The sequence below is a fragment of the Camellia sinensis genome, chromosome 1 (genome assembly GCF_055761805.1).
Source record: "Camellia sinensis isolate YWXY chromosome 1, ASM5576180v1, whole genome shotgun sequence".
Classification (NCBI taxonomy): domain Eukaryota; kingdom Viridiplantae; phylum Streptophyta; class Magnoliopsida; order Ericales; family Theaceae; genus Camellia; species Camellia sinensis.
The window spans coordinates 4,190,345-4,213,291 of NC_138961.1; the positions used below are offsets into that span (position 1 = coordinate 4,190,345).

The 22,947-nt window shown below is 33.4% G+C and overlaps 2 protein-coding genes across 5 annotated transcripts; one reads left to right on the forward strand and one right to left on the reverse strand.

Moving 5' to 3' along the window:
* Positions 1-953: 953 nt before the first annotated feature.
* On the forward strand, positions 954-8,059 carry LOC114312712 (protein PHR1-LIKE 1). 3 transcript variants are annotated; one of them, XM_028258994.2, is made up of 8 exons: positions 954-1,240; positions 2,387-3,184; positions 4,164-4,356; positions 4,717-4,793; positions 4,890-4,929; positions 5,223-5,280; positions 6,421-6,490; positions 7,457-8,059. In XM_028258994.2, exons 2-8 carry the CDS (start codon positions 2,537-2,539, stop codon positions 7,832-7,834), a joined length of 1,464 nt encoding a protein of 487 aa, XP_028114795.2. In that variant the 5' UTR covers positions 954-1,240; positions 2,387-2,536; the 3' UTR covers positions 7,835-8,059. The 3 variants fall into 3 exon arrangements, with proteins under 3 accessions (XP_028114795.2, XP_028114796.2, XP_028114797.2); XM_028258995.2 differs by having other exon boundaries at positions 1,093-1,256; XM_028258996.2 differs by having other exon boundaries at positions 1,113-1,336.
* A 943-nt stretch (positions 8,060-9,002) lies between these two features.
* LOC114312710 (histone-lysine N-methyltransferase SUVR4) lies at positions 9,003-16,616 on the reverse strand. 2 transcript variants are annotated; one of them, XM_028258993.2, is made up of 10 exons: positions 16,188-16,591; positions 15,058-15,172; positions 14,090-14,322; positions 13,380-13,833; positions 11,822-12,774; positions 11,164-11,429; positions 10,183-10,249; positions 10,015-10,065; positions 9,638-9,731; positions 9,003-9,402 (listed from the first exon to the last, which is right to left on the reverse strand). In XM_028258993.2, exons 3-10 carry the CDS (start codon positions 14,270-14,272, stop codon positions 9,377-9,379), a joined length of 2,094 nt encoding a protein of 697 aa, XP_028114794.2. In that variant the 5' UTR covers positions 14,273-14,322; positions 15,058-15,172; positions 16,188-16,591; the 3' UTR covers positions 9,003-9,376. The 2 variants fall into 2 exon arrangements, with proteins under 2 accessions (XP_028114794.2, XP_028114793.2); XM_028258992.2 differs by lacking the exon at positions 15,058-15,172 and having other exon boundaries at positions 16,188-16,616.
* Between the last annotated feature and the right edge of the window lie 6,331 nt (positions 16,617-22,947).

Genomic DNA, 22,947 nt, shown 5'->3' on the forward strand with positions numbered 1-22,947 from the left:
TAGGTGTGACTTAAAATTAAAAAAATATTAAAAAAAATCAGTGAAAACAAAAAAATACGAAAACTGAAAAATTAAAATTTTCTGAAAAGTAAATTCTAAAAATTGAAACCAATCATAGTGATTATTTTTCTTTCTTTTTTTCTTTTTTTTTTTTCTTTTTGTATGATCTTTTTCAACAATAATATGGGTTAAGATATAATATTCAAAATATCTATATTTTCGTCAGTACTGTACAATTTGAAGATAAAATAAAGTCATATTTTATGTCTTAAGACAGACTTAACAAAATTAAAAGACAAATCAAAATGACACAAATAACATATTTTAGAAACCAAAAATTTATTTTACCCTTATAAATAACAACCGTGCTGGGGACCCCCAGTGGGGTGACCCCCAGCACCCCCACTCCACGTGGGGCTCTGTGATTGGCAGAGAGAAGGAAAAAAAACAAAAAAAAAAATTTTCAGCCAATAAGAAAACACTGGGGATCACTTGGGGGTCTGAAAAACTGGAGGTACAAAGCATTTTTGTATAAATAAACCAAATGCAATTATTCCTTTTATTTGATTTTTTTTTGGGAGAGAATTACCAATACAAGAATTTTGATATTGACAGGGAACAAAGTTAGATTGTCTTCGTCTCCTAATGGTAGCATAAACCACAATTGTCAACAATCTATCACTTCTTGTAATAGGAATGTTGGCATAGTCTTTCATTACAAGGGGGCCTCAGGTAAGTCTTTTGTTTTGGTGCACGAAACAAAAATACAAAATAACCATCACTTATTAGTCACTTGTCAATTTCTATTTAGGCATTAAAAGCTTGTACTCTTTTCTGTCAATAGGAACCATTTCCTTGGCAATAGCAACGACGGCTGTTCGAAAGTGGGTCCCACTAATCATTTTCGGTCGGGGGGAGCACTACTCTAACCGTACGACCACCATTTTTTTAATATCTCTCTCATCAATCACAGTTGATTTTCCATCGATCAGATTTGTCAAATTTTAGTGTGAAATCAGCGGTTGATAATCAATGAAAGAAGATTGATCAAAAGCAGGTAATAACTGTTTCCCTAAAGCAACACGGCCTCATATATCATCACATCAATTCATGATTATTTCATTCATTCATTCACTCGAAATTGAGAGTTGCGTGAGAGACATTGCCATTGGAACTCCCAAATTGCGTGCGATTCCTCAGCCGCCAAAGAACTCTCATACTCAATTTGCAGCGTCCTAAGGTTCAATCTTTATCTAGTACGATGTTTCTTGTGTTGAATTTCAACATACCCATCTCGAATTCTTCAGCTTTACCTCTTTGTATCGACGCTGGCTTTGTGGGTTTTTTCATTTGTGCTTGTGTTTTGTTGCTAATTGTTTGGGTTTTGATCTGATTTTGTTTGAATTATAAGTGGGTCTGGGTTAATTCGTGTTTTTTATGTGATTGTTGAGTTGGGTTTGGATCTTTGATTTCGTTCATGGAGGACTCAACTCATGTTGTGGTTTATTTATATGCTATGTGTGTATATTTTTTGGATGTGTTTTTGAACCTTGAAAAGTGAGAATTTTGCAAAATGGAGTTGTTTGGGGTGATGGGTACGTGACCCACTTTGTGGGAATTCAGGTTTTGATTGGCTGATGATTTTCTGAATTATTGATTTGTTGTTTACAATTTTCTCTTGTGTTTTCTGTTGATTATTTCGGATCCTGTTGAGTTTTTAATCATCTCTTGGTTTGATGATTGTTTTCTGAAGTGATTTTTATTTTTATTTTTATTGAACAACCTTGAGAAGTTTAGTTATATTATTGATTTTGTATTTTCAAAGGACAAGCTCTAGTGATTGAAACCCAGTGTTTATTTTAATTAATTTGGTGACTTCTCCGTTCTATCTTAAAAGCTATGCCTTCAACCTTTAGTGGCTTGAGTTACATTTGTTTAAAGGTCTCTACTGACCATTTTAATCCTAATTTGGCTTTTGAATATGGATAAAAACTCTAATTTAATTTTTTTTGAATTGGTTCCCCAACCTTCTTTTTTCTTTTTTCTCTTCTTTTGCTTTAGAAGTTTCTAGTTCTTAGACTTGAGTGGCTTTAGTTCCATGGATATCTGTCATAATGATAAATGAGTTGGCTTCAACATCATTTCAATTTTGATAGAAATATTGGAAAGCTTCTATAGAATTGCTTAATTGGGCAATGATTAAGCCTAAAGTAAAAACTATAATATTTTTGTTTTAAATTCATTGAAGATAAAAGCCTTAAAATAAAGTTAGGCTTAGTGTCACAAGGTTAATAATAAAGTAAAACACAAATTTTCTTTCACCTGCTTAGCATCTATCTTATGTTGTTCAATTTTGTTGATATGCTAGTTTCTTATTTCTTGGCAGGTCCTACAAGCATACAAGCCATAATCCTGAGTGGTACTGATCTTGACAGATATCAATGATTGGGTTCTAAAAATTGTTCCTTGTGTTAACAAACAGTAAGCTATTAGTTAGAAGATGTGTCATTGATGCTGTTTGGCATTTGTAATTTATATGACCAAAATGGACATGCGACCTCCTTTATTTCTTCGGATATCTGGTGAAAAGCAGATGAGTAACATGGGTGTTTCTGGAGCCATGTCTTCATTTCCTACCTATTCGGAAGAGAAGTATCCCAAATTGCCAGATTCGTTTCAGGTTTCCTCAGAACGGGAAATGATGACACATCCAATTTCTCCTCTATCAAGTCCATTGGCTTCTAAGAGTGGTGCAGTTGGGCACTTGTTCTCATCGGGTTCTGGATTCTCCACAGATGTTCATTTCTCTTCAGTTTCACCTCAAGCAAGGTGTCCCAGTAATTCTCCGTTCATTTCTCAAACATCTAGTGATGCAGCATCTTTGCCAGCAATCCGTTCTTCTCGTTCAGGTGTACGATCCACACAATTAATTAATTACCCGAAGGAAGACAATGATATGTCCTGGACTCCAGATTCGTTGCAGGACTTCCTCAACTTTCCAGAAAACGTACATGTCCATAATGGTCAGGTCGAAAGCAGCACTGGCGTAATGGCATCTGAAGACCATGTTAAGAGAACTGATTGGCAGGAATGGGCAGACCAGTTAATCACTGTTGATGATACTCTAGACTCAAATTGGAGTGACATTCTGGTTGATGATGTACAAGATCATCCTAAACCAAAGGTTTGTTCCTCAACTTAGAATGAGATTTATTTGTGTGGGACTGAGATATGTTAGAGTGAGGCTCACCCTTTAATTTTAGTTGCTTATGGATTGCATCTAATGCCTGGATGCCTGTCTTATGTTTGATGCCTATAATGTGCCTCCATCAGTTCTATAGGTTCTAACTATTGAACTGAGATATATAAACCATCCTGTAGTTTTTTTCTAGCTTTTATTATTTATTTATTTATTTTTATAAAAAAAAATACCTCCTAAATTGTATTATAGTGTTTAAAGTTGAAATTACTTTTAGATTTTTTGAATTAAAATTACTCATGCCTGGATGCCTGTCTTATGTTTGATGCCTATGATTTGCCTCAGCCATACAGAAGAAATAAAATTCCAACATTGAACTGTGATGTAGAAACCATCCCATAATTTCATTTATTTTTTCCTCATTTTTACATTCAATACTTGTTTCTCCTAGGCCTCCCCCTGCTTGTGAATTGTGTGTATGAAAGTGAAAGTCTATACAAAGCATGAAGCTCTAAAAGGATGAAATCTTGTGATGACATCATGACTTCAGTATCTCAATTTTCTGAAGTTGTGTTTTGGCTTCATGCTATCACGTTTTGAAAACACAATTTCAGAAAGTACCTAGGTTGGCAAATAAGTTTAAAAGTGTTTGGGTCCAAGAAATTTGTTTCTAAATCACTAGGGGTTGGTAAAAAAATCCATTTAAATGCTATATTTATATATGTTTTCTGCTCTCCCTTTGACCATTTTGAAGCTCAGCTAGAGGCTTAATATGGGAGGGGACAATCTATACCCAAGATGCCTTGATTTTGATTTCTTTGTACCTGTTTTTTTTGGTGCTTGGTCTTTCTTTTCTTTTCTTTTGGTTACTCCTCTTGTCAGCCGTCTGGCATCACTTCACTAGAGTTGCTACTGTTTTCTTTCTTATCCAAGATTATTATTTTACTTTTGAATGGCATACCAGGTGATAGAACCATCTACGGATATTTCTGCGCACCAGGCCCAACTTCATCTTCATCAATCTGCACCATCTGGAGAAACTTGTCGTGTTGTTAGCCCCTTAGCCAGTGCAGCCCAGACCAAACCCCGCATGCGCTGGACGCCTGAACTTCATGAATCCTTTGTGGAAGCTGTCAATAAGCTTGGTGGTAGTGAAAGTGCGTACCCTCCCTTTTTTTAAATTTTTTTTATTTAATACTTTTTTTGCCAATGGCCTCATGGCCTAGTGGTGTGGAGGCAACACTTGGATGTTTTTGCATGGGAGAGATTGGGGTTCAACTCTTCTAGGAATTAATATAACATTAATAACTAACAACTGGCTTTCGGCGATCAAAATAATAATAATAATAATTGTGATCTCAATAAGGTTGGAGGAATCATGGTGATGTAAATGGGTGACACCCCGTATGGTGCCTTTTTAATATAAATTAAACCTTCAACTGATTAACAAAAAAAAAAAAAAAGGGTTTGTGGAATCATGGTGTTTCTCATTGCATTGACTCGTGATTTTAACTTAGGAGCTACTCCAAAGGGTGTGCTGAAGCTCATGAACGTTGAAGGCCTGACCATCTATCATGTTAAAAGCCACCTGCAGGTATGGATAAGTTTTTTTAATATTGATTCTGCTTCCCTTTCCAAAATGATTGTGAACTCGCCAAATTTAATTGGATGTGCTTTTCTTACATTTCAGAAATATAGAACAGCCAGATACAAACCGGAGTCATCAGAAGGTACTAACTCAACTTATTAGACTTCAAACTTGTCATAGCAGAGATAACATCATTCATATTGGCACATCGTTCTCATGCTTGCTGCATTTATTGATTATGTGAACTGTTGCTCTTGTATATGAAGAAGCCAACTTATCATCTTATTAGGGGGAAAAAAAAAAGATAGAAAGAAAAAAAAAAAAAAAAAAAAAAAGTAGTAATTTGTGCATTTATATTTTTCTTTCTCATGCACCTCCAGTATATATATATGACACAGTAGTCTAAGATAATTTTGTTGTCTATTTGTACTGCAGGAACTTCAGAGAAAAAGTCAACTCCTGTTGAGGACATTACATCTTTGGATTTGAAAACGTAAGTTTGTTTATACATCTTTCCTTACCTGGAAAGTTTCTCAGATAACATCATAGTGAAATCTGTATGTCATTCTTTACCCCCTTTTGCTTCAGAGGAACTACTTCATGCTGTACATGTTTCAAAAGTTGACAAGCTCAATTTCTAGTTTACAGTATGTTGCTTCTCTGTAACTATGATCGATAAGTAACTTGGCCTTGAAAGTGAGACCTTTTACTCTTTCTCATTAAAAATGTTTAGTGATTTATGTCTTCTATTTTCTGACAGTCATTTTGGAAAAGGTTTAAAGAAATTTCATAAACTATGTGAGGAAGCAATTGGTGGCTTCTAAAAATCTTATTTTGTGACATTAGATTGGTAACTTGCACCTAAATGACATTAGGTATGGATTTGGTATAGTTTGAATTAGAGGCTGGCTCATGTTGAGGCTGGCCCTTTTTTTTTTTTAGGTTTTTTTGAGTGGAGTTAAATTTGAGGTTGCTCTCACCAAAAGCCACTTCATTGCCAACCCTTGTGGTCAATGTAATTTTTTTGTTAGGAGATCCATTGATGTCAAGAAACTCTTTATAATCATCGAAAGAATTAGAAGTGTAGACTTGTTACATTCTTGCTAAATTCTGTCATCCATTTTCGGAATTCTTGATTCTTTTGTGTACTAGTTCTTGGATATCAACTTTCTTGCTATGAGCATTTTGGTTTCTGTCTTTCGGCATCTGTTTTAAGTTAAAGTTGCTTCTTGTAATAAAGTTTGAAAAATGCTATACATTAACAAATTTCTTACTTGATTTTCTTAGCCCCTGGACACAGAGGCATGGGTCCTATATGTTTTTGTTGTTGTGGATCCCACTACCTTTGTGTCTGATGGTAAGAATATCTGGTGGAAAATCCATTTATATATAGTATTACTTTCGAAGTTATTTCTGCTTGTTTGGCTAGGTGAAAAATAATGCATTTTTCCTCTTCTTCTTCTACCCTTTTTTTTTTTTTTCTTTTTTCGGGTGTGTTTTTTTTAGCTGGTATAATACATTCTTGGCAGGGATTTCTAGCCCTTGTATATAAAGTTACATTGTAAAGTTTTATTTTGTGTTTCTTATACTGAAGACTTGAAACAGAACGCTGTTCCTCTGATTTTGAAAACAGGAGTATGGGGATTACTGAAGCATTGCGAATGCAGATGGAAGTTCAGAAACGGCTCCATGAACAACTCGAGGTATGCCTTTGATACTCGGTATCCAATTGGGTAGTTACTGCTTAAGTTGGAGCTTCTATTGCTGGTCATTCAGATTATTGAAAAGGCGCCTTTAGGAGCATAATTGGGAATATATTTCAGATTTCATTGAGACCTTGATAATTTTGATATATTGCGTAGTTATGCTGACTATTCATTTCTCATGATAGTTGAATGAGAAGTTTATACTTGCTTTTCATTTGGAAGAATGCGTCTTTCAATCCATTTATTTCCTTCTAACAAGCTATCCATTGATCTCATGTGTTGAATAAAATTGACTCCATATAGTAAAGATCTGGGCTTAATATATTTTCTATAGTAGCAGCATGAATGGCGAATGGTATAGCAGTGTTTCATACCCCAGCAACTCCTGTCACATAAAATGGTTTCAGTGACACTATGAAACCCATAATTGACTTACACTGCAATTCATACTCTACAAAATTTGTCGTCTGAGCATGCCATGGAACCCTTGAAAGACTGGCATCAAAATTCATACCCGTAGAAAAGTTGTGTATCCTATGTGTGCATGGTGAGATTCTTCTGCCTTTTTTGTACCCAAGGGAAAAAGGTTGCGGCTGCAAGGATTAAGATTAGAGATTTAAGGATCGAAACTCACATTGGTACCTATTCTACAAGTGCTCACTGCTCATTTTACTCCCTCACTAGAAGTCAAATGGGTCTCTCTGGGCAATGAATTTTTAATACTGTATAGATTCTTTTTCTTTGTCAAGAGGGCTTCAAATGTTGTTTTTCCAAAGATTTTAATACTGATTTTATTTTTAGGTGTACTTCCTTTCAATTGCTATGCCCACAGATTGCTGCAAAGTTTGATGAGAAGTCACTGCAGCAATTTTTATTTTTATTTTTTGAAAGGGTGTGTGGATCTATGACTTGCTGTTAATTCTGATATTATGCCTGCAATTTTTTTTTTTTTTTTTACTTCAGATACAAAGAAATTTGCAGTTGCGAATTGAAGAACAAGGGAGGTACCTGCAAATGATGTTTGAGAAGCAGAAGAGGATGGGTGATGAGAGGTTGAACGCGTCCTCCTCCAATTCAGATGAACCCCCTCCCCCTACGGTCATGCAATCTTCCCACGCCAACAACAAATTAGAAGCCTCCAAAGAAGAGGACAACATCAATGCAGGAAGTGGTGGAAGTATTGCAGGCTCAGTACCAGATGAAATTTCCAAGGACTCAATTGAGAAACAAACGGAACCTGAAAGCAAGATTGGCAAGGATCTCAACCCAGATGCTAAGAGGCCTGCTTCTCCACCTACGAAGCGTGCAAGAGGAGATGAAACAGCAGTGCTCGTAAGCTAAACTGGTGTTGTGTTAGTTGTGTGGCATGTACTTTGTCGATCAACTCAAAGAATGGTGGGAACTTTGGACATTCTTTCAAGTAGCAAATGGTGCTTCTTTTTTTCTTTTCTTTTTTTTTTCTTTTTTTTCATTTAGCAAATAAGCAAACTAACTCTCTAAACTGGGAAAGAAGGCTTCTTTGTATATATGTGCTTGTGAATACATCTGTAGGAATCTTTTGTGCAATTATGTTTTGGGTCTTTTGGTGGTTTTATTTCATTATTACCATCTATTTTGTATATCTATAACGGACTAATCACAACTCCTTGTGAAGTCAATCATGTTTAAGGTTGAAGTAGATCTCTCTCCAAGATCAAGTTTGAAGTTTCACTACGCTGATGAGTATAAATGTGAATTGTTTAGTACTGCTTAGAATAATAGAATTGATATCTTAAATTCTGTGCCCCTGTGGGGTGACCGGAAAAAAAATAAATTTAAAAAAAAAACTTGCCTCTACCTAATGTACGTAGCAGCCTTCTTATGTTGCAGTGATACACAAGTGAATTCTAAACACATTTCAACATTTCTTGTTGCAAACTTGTCCAACTACCAATATAAGGATTTGTTTAAGGTTGTCCTAAATAAGTGTATTTTTTATTTTTTTGAACTAAAAAGTTGAGGAAAAAAATATTGATGTTTTGGTTAACTTTTTATATAAAAATGTGTATTAAAAAATTGTATAAAGAAATGTGTAGGAGAAGATTAGAGATGTGTGTTGTACAGCTGTACAATCTGCACAGCCGAATTGATGGTAAGAAATTATTAGCTACTTTTCGGACATTGCACTGGACGGTTTTGTTCGGCCTGTGGAGGCCATCACGGGTCCCATTTTAATAATCTGAACCGTTCAATGAGTACTATATGCCTATAAAAAATCACGTTGATCGGATATCCATAACTATCTGATAAGATTTATTTTTTTTCAATCGTTAATTATAACACTATCCATTTTTTTATACAAAACAGTTTTGATCATGTAGTTATCAATATCCGATCAATATGATTTTTTACAGACATACAGTACTCAACGAGTTCTACACATTGACCGGTTCAGATTATCAAAACGCGGCCCGTAATGAGCCCCCACAGGCCGAACAGCAGAAATAGATCTCATAACAGAAATAGATAAAAAAATAATAATTAAATAATTAAATGGTCTTTTTCGTTTTCTGCTTTTGCAGTGAAACTTTTTTCCCACTTAAAATCATCCATTAAAGGACATAAACTAGAAAGAGGAAACATACAATCACCGACTCTGATGCTGCGAAAATGCAAAAGAAACTTGGAACAACCAACTGAATTACCTAAAAATATTTCTTTTGTACCTACAAAAAATTGCCAGAATGAATTCACGTACTTCACCAACCTTCTGTATATACTACACCAAAGATGATGGTCTAATTACTGTATCATCATATACAATATAGCATAGCAGCCGAAGATCAAAAATGGTCATTATTGGCATTCAGAACTTGCGCATGGTTTCACTCTCCTAGTAGTTGTTCATCTGATGGCACTTGACGTGGTTCCTGTAACAGAAATTAGTGTTTTATATTTCTAAGCAGCAATGGGAAGTACTAAACAGAAGAGCCTATATACGAGCATTCAAATTTTTATACAAGTGCATAATGACAAGCACTTGAAATTCTTTGATCCCAAACTTTTTGGACATCGGGATTGGAAATTTGGCAAGAGACATCAAACAAATCTACAAACAGTAAGGGCACAGTTAAGAGCATCTTATCAAAGATAATATATACTAACCTTTTCCTCTCACGTCTCGACAAAATGCACTTCTACAACAGCACTGAAATGCCTTAATAGGATGATTATGATCATCGAAGTCAATCCCATAATCCTGAAAGCCAAGCATATGGAAGACAAATAATTGTTTTAAGGATATGTAGCTCCAAGTATCTCCACCAAATTCAAATAATTAAGCAACAACTAAGCTACATAGTCATAGCATTTGGTTCATAAGTTGCCAAATCTACTAATTAACCTACCTTACTAGTTTGTTCAAGTACATTCAAATTAAAGGTTGACATTGCACACTGATAACAATTGTTTAACAATTTCACCAGTAGTCACTTGAAGAAGTATAACATAATTCTATGAATAACATTTTTAACTCCACTTACCCAAGTCAGTTCTTCCAAAGCATCCACATTTCTTTTAGTGAAAAAGGCAAGCTGCATAAAAGGAACATAGGTGTGCTTTAAATGTACTTCTCTTGAGATGGATGGGGGATAAATAGCCCTGAAATCATATGCATGAAATTGTGCAAATGTAATAAGTCAAACCCATACATGGTAATAATGGTGATCAGGAGACTCCACTTCGACTGGTATCTCGAGCAAGTTTGCATCAAAGCATCTGGAATGGAAAAGAAAAAAGAAAAATAAAGGACTATTTTTTCAAAAAGTATATAACAAGTACAAAAAAGAAAAAAAATCCAAAGAAATTGTAAATTTCTGAAAGAATTATACGCTAACTAAAGGGTATGTCCCCTCAACACATTTTGTTATTTATTAAATTAAAAAATTAAAAAACAAAAATGGGAGAGCAAGGAAAAAGCATATACAAATATGCCACATTCATGTCAATAATTAGGTTCTTCATACCATGGGCATCATGGACTTAAAAGGAGCAAGAATCACAATTCATTCTTTGATTTTAGAGAGTGAAGGATTACTAACAAGCCTTATTAAGTTAATTAGAACCATGTAATGTGTAAAGGGGTAAAAATATGAAGATCATATTCCATAATGATCAATTAGAGTTTGTAGAAATTGCTAACTGACCTTCTGCATATAGTTAGACCTACCAAGAAACGCACCAAGGTGGTGGTCAACAATAAGAACAGAGAGGGCACGTTGAGGCATGCTTAGGAGGTACTTAGTTCATTGGAGAAATTGACCACAGATAGATTATTTGTGGATTCATAAGGCCGAGCATGGGCAATAGGAGAATTTTCTATAAAGATTTTCAAAGGCTTTATCAAGAGAGTCTAGTTCTTCCCACTCTATCAAAGCCAATTTAGCTTAGATTATCAAAATAATAAAAATATATGACATCACAACATGTTTGTATTTATTCTTGAACCAGTTGAGTTCAATTGTGAGGAGCATGTCTACTTTAACTGGCTTACAAAGGCTTTGCCATTTGGACATATAAGCAAAGTAACACAAAAAGTTGGGCTTTTCATGTAACTACATATATATAATGTCACACACAGACAGAGACAGAGAGAGGGGGGGGGGGGGGGGGGGGGGGGGGGGCGCGCTCACCTGTGATTTACAAACCTAGCAACATTTCCATAAAATGTTGCATCCAAACAAAGTGCATCTTCATCCTTTAGAACTCCTTCCGAACCCCAATCTGCATCAAGTAGCACTGGGTATGTATGTCTCTCATTGCCACTGCTTTGCTTATTACGCTCATACAGTTCCATGTTCGTTAAAATTTCCCCAACGTATTCGCACACAAAAGAACCTTTAGGCAAGTCCTGGAGTGTTCTAACACCCCAGCCTTTACCGTCATTTGTCAAGAACACCTGAAACATAAGTGATATTAAATAGCTGCAGATCAAAACAAACTGCGAGACTAATTTAAAGAGTTAATGATGGTGACACAAGTAACTTCTGTAAATGATTGGCGGGCAACACTAGATCGAACACAAACAACTAACTAGAATAATTTTTTATGCCTTCATTAGATGTCTTTCTAATGGGGGAAAGTGAAAGTGAAAATAAAGCATAATTCCATGGAAAGAATAATTTTAAACCTTTGAGAAACAAACTATTGACCTCCAAAAAGGCATCATTTGCTACTAGTAAGAAATGCATCTACAGGCTGGGGATGATACTATGTTTACACAAGTCCAGTGTAATAATTAATGATAATTAGTACATTCAAAACAAAAGTTGCTACAACATAATGGCTCACCTGCAACTTGCAGGTAATACCTCTCTGCACAACTCTATTTCCACATTGCATGTTACAGCCACATTTCCGCCAGCATTCTTTAATGAACTTCCTCACCAAATGGCCCTTGCATGGTGCAGGCCTGATCCCATTCTTAGCCCTCTCCAATGGGCAATCTTCACAATAAAAATGGTAATGCTTTTGTGGCTCTCGATTCATAGAAATACAAGCTTTCAGAAATTCTTCCTTTAGAAGGCCTTGGGGTGTGTAGGCAAACTCTCCCCCAGTATCACGAGCACATGCACAAGGTATAGATAAGGAAAGACAATCCCCTAAACATCTTGAACAGCAATTATCATCCGCAATTCTAGCCAATGAGAAATGGATGTATGCATTCTGATAAACTATGTTCTGAGCTATGTACACGAATTTCGGTATATGCTCATTGCCAGTATCATCAATCAATGAAATCCGTACCTTTTCTGTTCCTTTTGTTATGTCATTTATTTTACGAGAAGTCCTTTTCCTATCATGACTGGTAGCTTGCTGCTGAGTAACCACCAAACCACATGAATTTGTAGATTCCAAACAGCTTGCTTCCTTTTTGATTAAAGATCTGTCAGTGGAATCAGTACCTAGTTCTAAATAACTTTCACAAAAGTCTTTCAATAACTTCAACACAGAAAACTGGGACCCAACAATTTTGTATAATCGTAGATATTTATTCTCCACAAATTTCAGGACAGTGTCTAAATTTGGAGCGTGGAAGTTAGTTTGTCCAAGGGCAGAGTTACAGTTCAAAGAAATTTTCACATCTCCAGAGAGCGATGAAGCAATCTCAAAATTATTTGGAGAGGTTGTCCCAGGATTGCAAGCCGAAGCATCAGCTTGGTTGTCCTTATTGTCACATGGAGACACTAACTCTTTGATAGAACTATTTCCAATTGAAGAACCCTCCAGTGTACCTGGAAGAGCTAAACAAGACCAAAGCAAAAAGTCAGAAATGAATAAGTAATACTTGAATGTATAATAGGAAATACAAAATCAATAAGATGGGTACATATGGGGTAATCATTTACTTCCATATCAAACTTATGAAGCTAGTTGTTTTCTATAGCCTCAATAAAGAAAAGGATTAAGAAGAAACATATATTATTTCCTATACAAATTCCAGGGCTCAAATGAACTACAGTGGTTATTAGAATCATGAAAAACCTTTAGAATAACTCTTCTTTCATATTTCCTCAGTCAAGCTAATTACTTAAACCCTACAGATCGTGGGATTTTTTTATTCTTTTCTCTTGGTAGAACAAGATCAAAAAACTATAACCGGTGACAGAAGCAAAACTCAATGGTCTGGTCTATCCTTTTTCATTATGTGGCTCATTGACTGTGGCTTTGACAGAAAAAGCATATAGAACCAAGGAAAAAATTCAGAATTCAATGTTGCACATAACATAATACATACACAGGCCAATATCCTAACACAACCAAGCACAAATGCACATAGGCAAGCGCACATGCATACATAAACCAGTAGTCCATCATATAAGATCAAATAATATGTCGGCATAAGTACCTGGCACATCATTAACAGATTTCTTTCTTTTAGGCACCACAAAATCTTCACCACGACAATCTTTATGCTTCTTTTTTCTCAGCATATGGTCAAAAGCAGCTCCATCCCTTGTCTGATTAGAAAGCAAAGCAGATGATGCCCTCTCAGAAGATGATTTTGTGAATTTGGTGGCCAAATGCAGGGAAATAGGGTCCTTCCCTTTGTTACTAACAGCTTCTGGAAGGGAATGAGAACTAGATCCAATTTTTATATCTTTGGAACACGATTGAGATGATTCCATCAGTTTTGGGACAATTGAAGTTTGGGGTTTTTCACCCTCTTCTAAACCCAACATGGTGTTCGCATTATCCATTGTAGATGAAACCTGATCTTCCTGCTGTTCCAAGTGCAATTTTTTTAGTGGAGGTTCTGGCCCATCATGCTCCATTGTACTTTTCTTCTTATCTTCCCTTCTCTAGAGAAAGGCCAAGGGAATGAAATCATTAGAAAATTATAAAATTTGAGAAAATAGAAGATTGTGAAAGTAATTCAATAAATACTGCATCAACTACAAATAATAACTATGTAAATTACTGCTACTCTTAAACGAATTGATTAATAAGAATGAAACAAACCAAGCTCAAGCACCCTATGCTGCATAACCAGATAAACAAAGAAACTATATTATCACTTGAATCATAAAAAGTTCAACAATTAATAAAAGAGTAAACCTTATCATCTGTGCACTCAAATATAGCATCAGCAAGAGTACGGTAGCTATCCTCCTCAATGAGTTCCCAATTATTATCATACAACTTCAGAAGATTCCTGAGCACCGGTTTCACAGTTTCTGTAGGAATGCCCAATACCTTCATTGCACTGAAGGCCTTCAAAACTTTTGGATTAGGTGCCATCAATTATCCAAAATTGCAAGATCTCAATTCAGTAATATTTCCTTTTCTACCTGTTCATATTCATCAGTCTTGTAAGATAGACAACAAAACTCAAAAAAGAGTTCATAAATTACAATTTGTTACAATCACTAGGTTCCTTGAGAAACAAGATACAGTGTATGAAATAATACACAAACAAACAAACAAACAAAATTAGTCTTTGCCAAGCAAGATTATGAAGTGTAGATAACTTAAGTTCCTTAAATCCAAATCTGATGCATATTAAGAAAACTTTCAAGGGTAATAAAAATGAGATCAGATGATTTGAAAGGAATGCAAAACATAAAGCCATGATCTTGAACTAGACATCCAAATCCACATTGAACAAAAACCCTGACTTGAAAAGGCAGATACTCCATAAAAAGTTGTACATAGTATTTTTTTTCTTCAAGTTTTTTCTTTTATTATTATTTTAGAATCAAACACTTGGAACACGCGTGAATCACATATGCGTCTTAGCACAAATTGGAAGAGAATTACTTGAGGGTCAATGATTAAAATCAAAACAATGTAATATAACAATTAATCTCTTTTTCTTTATCTTTTGGCTCTTTTATTTTAGAAATCAACCTAAAACTTCAAATTTGTTTGGGAATACTTTTCAAAATACATATTAGGACTTTCTAATTCACACTTTTCCCTAACATATAAAATGTAAAAACTGAATTCTTACTATTTTTCTTTGCTATAATAAAATATAAATATATTTGCAAGGTAACAAACGAGTAAGCTTTTATTTTACGTACACAAATATATATAATTTGTGCTTGTATCCTGCTGTGTCGTGTTCTAATTTTGTTAATTTGTTCCTGTATCCTCCCATGTCCATGCTTTTAGTCAATAAGAACAGGATTTCCCCACCTAAAGATCATCAAAAATCGCAAAACAAAAGCTTGAGCCCACCCCATTAAATGGAAAAAAAACTCAAATATAAGCATTACAAAATTACAAAAATTGGAACCATTCCCATACATGAAATAAATTGAAACCAAATTACTTCAAGGAAGGTCTCTCTCCTGCACACACACGCAAACACAAACACATACACACACGGCATGTCTCTTTTGGTGCAACAAAGAATTGCTATTTGTGTTGAAGCTAAAGTAAACAAAATCATTGTTTAAATTCATGATTTCTATCCTCTGGGTGGTCCAAATACACCCTAAATCAAGATTATCAAATGTAAAAACACTATGAAGCATTTTAAACCTTGAAATGGAATTAAATACTTCAATTTTTCCACTTGTTAAATCAGTTTAAACGAAACAACAAAACCCTCGCTGACAACAGTCACTAAACTTTTTTTTTTTTTTTGGGTGAATAAACATTCACTAAACTCACTATCTATGGAAAACAAAACATCAATGCTCTGTTTGGTAACAGAGAAAAACAGAGTAAAAATGAATGTACAAGAAATTCTTTAAAAGGGTTGCATTAAAACCAAAGCGATATGCAAAATTCCAACATTATTCACTACTTCCTAAAACCAAAGCGATATGAGAAGACACAAAGAGTGATTTTTATTCTCTGGGTGGCCCAAAATACACCCTAGGTCAAGATTATCTAATGTAAAAACACCGGAAATCATTTAAACCCTCAAATGAAATAAAACACTTCAATTTCCCTATTTGTTAAATCAATTTAAATAAAACCACGAAAACCCTCACTGACAACATTCAATAAAGTCTCAATATTTATGCAAAAACAAAACAACAATGCTCTGTTTGGTTGCCGAGAAAAACAGAGTAAAAACGAATGAACGAGAGAAAATCATAAAAAGGGTTTTACTAAAACCAAATAATCTACCATGAGAATTCTCAGCAACGAAACAGAAACAAAAACAAAAACAAAAAAGAAGGAAAGATTGAAGTCTTACCTTATATATAAGAGTCGTAACCCCTACTCCAAGAAAACTAGGAGGATAAAAAATGCGAAACAGAATAGGATTTTTGAGCGAGGGTTTCGGAGAGTGAGAAACAACCACGATCGTTTCCTAATCGGGTTTTTTTGGAGAGAGAAGATGGTGCCTACAACATGACTGGTACGGGTAAAAGGAGGCTTGTATATATTCAGGAAATGCTCGAGAGAGAGAGAGAGAGAGAGAGAGAGAGAGAATCAGCTCCTCTTAGTCAAGTGCACAGATATATATATATATATATATACATATATGTATGTATATACTACATCTGAGAGTGAGTGGGAGAGAGAGAGAGAGGAGGGGAATTTCACAGTTGAGAGAGAAAGCGATAAAGAGAGAAACGTAGGCAGAAGAGAAGGATCATGGTATAGGTATTGGACGTGAGTTGTTATCCTATACGGTTACGTTTACAGTACTACTACTGATATCCTCTCATTAAGCCTCCGCTTGGGAAGTGGATTGACTTTTTAGCTTTTTGGCTTTTTTGACTATTTTAGCCTGGGCTAAAAAAGCTTGGTTTGGAAAGGGCTTTTTAGTTTTTTGGCTTTTTTGACTTTTTTTGTGAGAAAATATTGTAATGATTATGGGTTGAATGTGATGTTTTGTTTTTTGTGACTAAAATAGCCTATTTTGTTTTTTGTGACTAAAATAACCAAAAAAGCCCCAAACTCTTCTTGCCAACGAACCCTTATTTCAAGCTATGTTTGGTTCATCAATTTGAAAAAAAAAATTTGAAAAAAAAGAGAGGGTAAATTACACTTCACTCCCTTCATCTATTATGGTTTTTCACGTTATCCATTTAATCTAAAAATTGATACAATGTATAAATTTTTTTAAAAATTTAGGGAAAACTTCACTTTACCTTCTGTGATTTGAACTAGGTGCGGTTTATCCTCTGACGTTCAGAAATTACTACATAATCTCTACGTGATTTGTAAACCAAAACGCACACTAATTTTTGTATGTAAATTGACAGTTATATCCTTCTCTCTCTCTTTCTTCTCTTCTTCTTCATCATATCCAGAAGTGTTATACCATTTTCCCTCTTTCTCTCTCTTCCTTCTCTTCTTTCCACGTACCCACATTTTATACATACATATACATATATACATATCAACACCATCATTATTCGCACATCTCTTGCCATTACTTGACTTTCAACAATTTTCTCTTCCAATTTAGAGCCATCCACATACCCAAATCCACCTTGTTCGAAATCCAATTTCGCATTAAACAAAATTTCACTTCCATTCACCAAAACACTTGATTTAGTTTCATGCTACCAACTCTAACATATATATATATAAACCTGCAAATTGCGTATATATATATATATATATATATTCCTAAAATCTGTTCAGACGCTTAATTTCAATGACAACAATTCAATCCCACAATTAGTCACATCCAATTTATTAATGTTCAGACACTGCATTTCGAAACCTGATCCCAAAGTATTATGAGGATAGCTGATATCTAGTTCCTCCAACCACGACATCAAATTGGCTATTGTTAGACTTATTTATTTTGATGATTTATTTAATTATATTTTAATTTATTTGAAAGAGAAAAATAGAATCTAAAATTTATTTTGATGATTTATTTAATTATGTTTTTAATTTATTTAGAAGAGAAAAATAGAATCAAAATTTATTTTGATGATTTATTTGAAAGAGAAAAATAGAATCAAAATTTATTTTGTCCCATTATTTCTTACCTAAAACTTTTATCCTAAATGTTGTTAGAATATATTTAATATTTGATTAAATCAGAGGTTTAAACAGCTCAAAATAAAGGTTCAAACAACCCAGCACAGCAACAAGCCAAAAGATTTAAACAGCCCAGCACAGCAGCAGGCCAAAAGGTTCAAGTGGAAGATATTCAAATTAGTAATGATGGAGTGGAAAATATTCAAATGAATACAACGATTATCAATGGCTATAAATTCAAATAAATACAATGGTTATAAACGGTTATAAATCCAAATGAATACAACGGCTATAAACGGCTATAAGTTTCGTCATATATACCAAAGCCTCTAATGTAAACAAGTTGCAAAAAAAAAAAAAAAAAAAAAAAAACAAACAAACAAACAGAAAACATTCCTTAATCAAAAATCATTTTCATCTATTCTCTGAAAAATTCTCTGAGAAGTGTTCTTCAATTTTTGTTTACATTCTCTCTCAGAAATTATACACTGAGCCTTATAGCATTAAGATCATATTTCCTGTGTGAGATTTACAGAAAATCCAGAGCTTCATTTTTATATCTATCTTTAAGAAATAATTCTTGTAACTTTATGTGAAAGCAAAAATATATTTTTTTTAACCTTGTAAGAGTGTAGTACACTCAGTGTTCTTGACTTAGAAAGTCTGTGTAAAATCTGTGAAATATTGCTCAATCTGTAAAAAGGTTGTTAGCACCCTGTGAAGCTAGAGTATAGTGAAAAATCTCAAGTGAAGCTTGAGGAGTGGACGTAGGCCGAGTTGAAACTGAACCACTATAAATTTGTTTGCCTCTCTCTCCCTTATCTCTTTATTTTATTTAAATTGCCATAACTATATTTCACATTTTCACTGTACTAAAATCATTAACTGACATAACTGTTAGAACACTTATTTTAATTATTTTCATTTCATTAACTATATTTATCTATTGTGCTAATCATAATTTTTATTAGAGTATTGTTTGGTTTTGTTTTTCTGAAAACAGTTTTCAGAAAATTCTACTTTCTTATTTTTTGTATTTTTTTGTTTTTACTGAATTTTTTTAATATTTTAAGAATTTTTTTTAATTTTTAGATACACTTAACATAAATACACATAAAAAGTATAGTTTTTGTGAAAAAAATCTTTTAAAAATTCAATAAATACCAAAAATACAAAAAAAAAACAAAAATTTAGTATATTTTTATGTATTTGTTAATTTTTTAAAATATTTTTTCACAATTTTTTTACTTTTTAGATACATCTAAGTAAGGTGCATCTAAAAAAGTAAAAAAAATGCTTAAAACTTTAAAAATATTCATTAAAAACAAAAAAACACGAAAAATAAAAAACTCAATTTTCAAAAAATTTAATCTAGAAAATTCAAACCAAACACACTGAATTTTATTTGTAAAAAGCTAATTCACCCCCCTCTTAAGTTGTCTTTTGGGTAACAGCTATGATAAACAATTCAATATCGCAAAATTGTGAAGTGGGTTCGAAGTCCGTTGATGATTGTAAGAAATTTTTTTGATGAGAGAGAGGGATTCGATATTTAGTAAGATCAAATCATCTCTCATCTTCTTTTTCTTTTTCTTTTTTTTTTTTTGCCTGGGTGGAGGTGGATATTGATGGCATTATTTATAAATTTGAAGATGTACCAGAGGTATTTTTATCTTAAAAATAGTGTTACCATCCTTATAAGTGCGTGACTCTCACAATGTGTTCTCTTGAACGGAAAAGTTAACGGTGCATTTTGGTCCACAAATCACGTGGGGGTGATGTGGTGATTTTCGAATGTCAGTGAGGTAAACCGCACCCAACCCAAATCATAGGGGGTAAAGTGAAGTTTGCCCAAAATTTTAATCTAACTTTTATGTCTCTATTCTATTAACAAAATTGACATGAAAGATTCATGTAATGTGTACATGTCGTATTTACGATAGATCTTCAAAATGTGTTTTTGCATAAGTATGAGATGTGCAACCCGCAAGGGTGGCCCAGTGGGTGAGGGAAGAAAACCTGGGGTCTGGGAGTTTGCTCCTCCTGGAGGTCCCAAGTTCGAATCCCACTCCCCACGGGTTACTGTGCGGGCCACTGGAGGTTTGCCCGGTCGTTATAAGATTTAGATTGAAAACTTTCAGAAGATGAAAGAGGTCAATTGTGTTGATTTCTAGTTTAAGGAGATAAAGTGAAAAATGATGATAGTTATGAGGGTAAAGTGTAGTTTGTCCAAGAAAAAAAAAGGTTAAATATTCACATATTTTTTTCTTTATCTTTTTAAATCTTTTTTCAAATTTATAAATCAAACACAATGTTAGAGATCACATACTCCATGTTTGGATTAAAGTATTAATTACCAAAAAAATATGATTCTATCGTGAGGAATCTAATTGCCAATAATAAGATTTTTACGCTAGTATCAATTTTTTGTTTTTTTATTGGGGATATTACTTGTCAATGGGAGTACAAAATATATTACAAAATTTATAATTTATAATTTTAATTATTAATATGTATAAAATTTACTATTTATTTGTAATTTTTTTAAAAATTTACATGGATTGAAATTTTCTTTTTTTATTTTGCTTGTTATGCTACTATCATTAAGGTATTGAGTTAATTTTATTCAAAAAAAATTCACCTTTTTTATTTGTGTTAGCATCCATGGTTCTCATTTTTTTCGAAAATTCATACAACAATTTAAAGTGTCTCTTAGAAAGTGGTGCTTTCCATAAAACTTTCTCAAAAATAATTTTCAGAAAAATAATTTGTCAAATAAAATTTTCATATAAGTTTCTATTTTATTTGTTTTCAGTAAAAGAAAATAAAAAGTAAAAACAATATATATATATATATATATATATTGTGATGGAAGTTAAGATTCTTAATTTAATTTTTAAATCTATTTACCTTGATTACAAATTCGTCCCCTCTAGTACCAAAAAGAAATGCTATAGTGATGAAAATTGAGTATTAATTTTTGAATACCATTTAGAGGGTGTTTGAGATGATTTAAATAACTATATTTTTTGAATTTTTACAAAAAAATGTGTAAAAACATAGAGAGGCAATGTAACTAAAAAAAGATTTTAAAAAAAAGTACACTGTTATAAGAGATGCCAAATAATGTCTTAATGTGTTATCACCGCATTAATATAAAATTTACAAGGTAAATCTATGTTCCATTAAACTAATTCATCAATGACACGTTAAAATAATAACACATTTAATGTGTTAATTTCATGTTGTCATATTCAAGGGATATAATGGAGGAGACAAAAAATTATATTTTGATTTTGTTTCTTTAAGTACCTTATTATAGCAGTGTAAAAATGACACGCAACTCGAGATGGGCCCAGCCCAATTAGGCCCAGTTAGGCCCAAGCCGAGTCCAGTCCAAGATCCTAGGCTTGGTACATCATTTTGAAGTCCGACCTATCAGTTTGCTCAATGTGCACTCCAAAGCCTGGCCGGGGCCAAGGCCCTGTGTCATTTTTTATGAAAAATAATAAATTTTGGTGAAAAAAATTAAAAAAAAAATTTATAAAAATGTTCCAGCCCGCCCGAGCCATAGTCCCGACCTACCCAATACCCAAATACCTCCTGGGTCTAGGCCTAATTTTTTGGCCCATTGCTCGGCCCGACTTGGTCTGAATTTTGGCGGGAGCCCATGTGGCCCGACATAGGCTGGCCCGAGCCCGAACCCGGATGGGCCGAGCCAAATTTACACCCATACTTATTCCTATATCATGGTCATTATCTTATCTTATAAAACTCTTCACTTTGCTTGGTTTGAGTTTTCTAAAAACACTTTTCAGAAAATTTTGCTTTCTTATTTTCTATATTTTTTTTTTGTTTTTACTGAATATTTTTAATATTTTAAGCAATTTTTAAAATTTTTAGACACACCTAACATAAATACACTTACAAAGTATAATTTTTGTGAAAAAAATCTTTTAAAAATTCACTAAATACCAAAAATACAAAAAAAATTATGACAATTCAGTACATTTTTGTATTTTTGTGTATTTATTAATTTTTTAAAATATTTTTTCACAAATATTTTACTTTTTAGACACATCTAAGTAAGATGCATCTAAAAAAGTTAAAAAAAATGCTTAAAATTTTAAAAATATTCACTAAAAAAAACACACACACAAAAAAAAACTCAATTTTTCAAAAAACTCAAATCAAACACACTGATTAATCTCTTTATTTTATCATTCAAATTAGAATAAACTTTAATAAGGATTATTTATTTTTATTTTTTTAAGGATTACTTGTTAAATAGGCAAATTCTTGATGAATGCCTAAAAATGAATAATTATGTTGACTTATTATAAATAAATTTTGCTTTCTTTTAATGTTTTGTTGAGATTCATTTCAAATTTATTTGGATACATGTATTGAAAGGTGGATACATTTGAAAGTTCATGTATTTTCTTTCTAACTAAGGCATGTATGAATTAATTATTAATTCATGTATTCGAAGTATTTTTTTTTTAATTCATTTATTAGGAGGTTCATTCCCTCATTATTTATGTCTTTATTATTTGAGAATGGCATACAAACATGGCTCATTTGTAATTGATGAGATAAATATATATATATATATATATATAAGGGTCCAGCTTGTCTCAAGTTGAGATCAAGACTGGACCCGTCCAGTTCGGCCTATGGGGTCTATTTTTGGGACCCATTTTGATAATCCGAACCGTTGAATGCGTAGAACTTCACATTGATCGGATATCAATAGCTATGTGTCAAATCAATTTTGTATATAAAAAAATGGACGGTGAAAAAATTAACGGTTGATAAAAAACTGTTTTGTTCATATAGCTATCGATATCTGATTAACGTGATTTTTTACAGGCATATAGTACTCGACGAGTTCTACACATTGAACGGTTCGGGTTATCAAAACGGGACCCGTGGTGGGCCCCACAAGCCCAACAGCACGGTCCAATCCGATCTTGAACTGGACCAAAACCACTACCTATATATAATGT

Coding starts and splice junctions, on each gene's coding strand:
- LOC114312710 (XM_028258992.2), bottom strand. CDS start 14,272: ATGGCACCTAATCCAAAAGTTTTGAAGGCCTTCAGTGCAATGAAGGTA. Junction 11,430..11,821: donor GTATTACCTGCAAGTTGCAG/GTGAGCCATTAT, acceptor CTTATGTTTCAG/GTGTTCTTGACAAATGACGG. Junction 10,066..10,182: donor CTGATCACCATTATTACCAT/GTATGGGTTTGA, acceptor CCTTTTATGCAG/CTTGCCTTTTTCACTAAAAG.
- LOC114312712 (XM_028258994.2), top strand. CDS start 2,537: ATGACCAAAATGGACATGCGACCTCCTTTATTTCTTCGGATATCTGGT. Junction 5,281..6,420: donor ACATCTTTGGATTTGAAAAC/GTAAGTTTGTTT, acceptor TTTTGAAAACAG/GAGTATGGGGATTACTGAAG. Junction 6,491..7,456: donor GGCTCCATGAACAACTCGAG/GTATGCCTTTGA, acceptor TTTTTACTTCAG/ATACAAAGAAATTTGCAGTT.